We start from the raw sequence: 2,839 nt of genomic DNA, 5'->3' as shown, positions 1-2,839 counted from the left end.
CCCAATTCCCCTAATCTGATTCTGAAATAAGCTTTGACAAAGATCGTTTCCCTGCCATCTTCTGATTGGCTGCCCAAGGCCAAACAGTTCCTAATCAGGAAGGAACCAGGGAGCAGGGAGGGAGGGGTTAGCGCTCGAGGAATGGCATCTTTCAGCTTTGCACTATTTGCCCCTGGTGCCTTGGGTGCTTCAATATTTTACAATGGGAACTACAGTGGACAAGAAACTGAACTACTGCGCCTGGAAAGCAACTTGACATTCTTGATGCAATGGACAACCTCAAACGCGGTGGCTTTTTTCTATGCGGACGCCGTAAATGTACAATGCGGGAACAGGAAGCTGTATTTTCCAAGTCCAAAAAGAGAGTGATGATCTCTAGGTAGTATGGTTGTTGTGTGAAGAAAAAGTACAAAAATTCCAGCGCGAGTTTTGCTTTTTGACCACCCAGTGCACGGATCGTGGCTTCCACTAGGGGCGTTATGGATGTATCAACAGAAAACGAAGATAATGCGAGCGTGTTTGCGTGCCTCAATGTGTTGCTGTAAATGCAAGAATATGTAAATAGGGTATCGATGTCGACCTCCTTCCACCTAAGAGACCCTGTCCATCATCGCCGCTGTTCTTCTAGATGTAGTGGTCGTGCCAAGATCCATATCAACAACCATTCAGTCATTTCCCCTTTACCCCTTCACGAGCATCACCAATACCCCCTTCATACAGTAGACTACATATCTTCCAATACTCCACACAAAGAAAAAAGACCCGGAATTGGTGCGGGTAAAGCCTGTGCTTACATGAACCCAAAATCGTTGAGCGAATTTGTTTCCCAACCCCAAAGTCCTGTAGCATCGCCTGCAAGTGAGTGGTGGTTGTTGCCATTCACTACGACCTCGCCATAACCTGAAAACCCGTTCATGTCTGGAATTTCGTCAAGCGTCTCAAAGCCGGTTTCGATAGAGGTAGATGAGCCCGGACTCAAGTCAGGTATATTCAATGAAGGGTCATTCTGAGAACCGAGATGCGCGGGCTTCGGACCAAACGGCTGGATCGGATTACCATAACCGTCGAAACCTCCGTAGCTAGGATTGGGAAAACCGTAGAAGTTGGGGAAGCCGACTCCAGGAGCCAAATTTCCAGTCAAAGGTACTTGTGGTATGAACAAGCTCTGTGGTCCCGTTCCTTGGTAAAGACCCTGCTGGATATGTGATGCCTGTCGCTCTTGCTGGTATGCCTCGCCGTCAATCATGGTTTCAAGAGAAGCCTCCATGACTGGTTCTTGTTGGTTTTGCTCATCTCGTGTGGGTTGAGCAGGTAGAGGGACTTGGGCGGGCGGAGGAGGTTGTTGCGGCGCTGCTGAACGGCGGGCCCGGGTCTCCTGCTTGACTACTCTCCTGGACTCACGTGGGACACATGTGATACCCTTCTTTTTGCACGCCCCGCACGTCGGTTTCTGCTTATCGCACTGGCACTTGGCTTTGTGACAGGGCTGGCATGCCACGTCCGGCTTGTGCGCACCGGTTTGGGGTGGAATTGGGTCCAAGTCGTCTGAAACCGAATGGTAAATCAACATGTGTCTTCGGAGCAGATCCCTGTTGAACAGCGTCTCAGTAAAGCTACGGGCCGAGAAAAGAGGGGATAATACTCACTGACGGTTAAACGGCATAAAGCAATGGACGCATGACCAAGGCTTCGCACCAGTATCTGAACGAAGGATCAGTAAAGCCCGCGCTGATCGAGGTAACCAACGTGACTAGAGACACTCACGAGAAGCGATGTGGCGTTCTAGATGTTCTTTGCGAGTGAACTTGTTGCCGCAATGGATACAAAAGAACACGGGTTGCTTCAGTGTTTTCGGAGACATTGTAATGGATTTGTTGACGGAACGGTGTCCGATGGCGGGAGACCGATAGAAGACGGAGCGGACTGCACAATCGAGTGGGCAAAGCGTACCAGTAGTGGACTGAGCGGATAAGGACTGAAACAAGACAAAGGCAAGTGCTTAAGTTTGGGGGAAGTCCGTTTAAGTAGTGAAAAGAAAAATGAATGACGGCAGTGAGTGCTGCACTGAATTCCTGAAAGGCATGTCTAAAGCAACAATTATCTTGTAGGTTAGATAGTAGTTGTAGTCCGAGCCGACAAGGACGTAATAAGTTGCCCCTCCGAAGCACAAACTCGAGCTACCAAATAAAAATGGTGGGGGAGGGAAATATTATATGCCTACATATGCATGTAGTACCAAGCCTGCCACATGCGGCGCGCTGAGGAGCAGATACTTGGTCCAACTTGCTATTCTACTCCCGTTATTCTTCTCTTTGGTCTCCTACATGTTGGAGTCATACTCTGCAAGTGCCTGCCTGCCTTAGCTGACCTTGCCTGCTTGTATCTAGGAATAGGGTGTCCTTTTCCGAATCAGACACGCCAATGCTGATATAAGGTAGAGCACAGAGCCCTCGAGTCCAATTCGAAGTTGAAGGAACAGGGCTTGGCTATCGTTTCTGGACAGTTGCAACTGAAGATGTGCTGTGTGCTGTCAGACGAAACGTTTGTGGGGGGGTCTTGTAATGACGTCGAGAGATGAGGATATTTCTGCTTTGGGGGCGACTTCAAGCTCCCCATCAGCAAGGTTTCCTTATGCTCGACGTTCGTCAAAACAACAGCTACAGGCGAGGAGACTGGTACGTACCTTCAGGTTTCTACATGGGAAACAGAGGCATCTCAGCGGGACGCACATGTCGTCAAGAGAACACAGCCTCCCACAGCGGCCACAGGTCTACCTAGTACAAGTAGGTCTTCTCAGTATCTGGTACCTGTTGCCTGAGTATCAAAACTCACTCACTCA

General features: G+C 49.4%; 1 protein-coding gene across 1 annotated transcript; it reads right to left on the bottom strand.

Annotated features, from left to right (window-relative positions):
- Positions 1–790: 790 nt before the first annotated feature.
- B0T23DRAFT_434107 (uncharacterized protein) lies at positions 791–1,861 on the bottom strand (the record flags this gene model as incomplete). Its single annotated transcript, XM_062840484.1, has 3 exons — positions 791–1,589; positions 1,647–1,701; positions 1,765–1,861. The coding sequence occupies 3 exons, from the start codon at positions 1,859–1,861 to the stop codon at positions 791–793; spliced, it is 951 nt and encodes a 316-aa protein (XP_062696741.1).
- Between the last annotated feature and the right edge of the window lie 978 nt (positions 1,862–2,839).

This window comes from Neurospora hispaniola (assembly GCF_033458365.1).
Source record: "Neurospora hispaniola strain FGSC 10403 chromosome Unknown B0T23scaffold_1, whole genome shotgun sequence".
In the NCBI taxonomy this organism is placed as follows: domain Eukaryota; kingdom Fungi; phylum Ascomycota; class Sordariomycetes; order Sordariales; family Sordariaceae; genus Neurospora; species Neurospora hispaniola.
The sequence above is the reverse complement of the archived record's forward strand: the minus strand, read 5'-3'. Positions and strand labels throughout refer to the sequence as shown.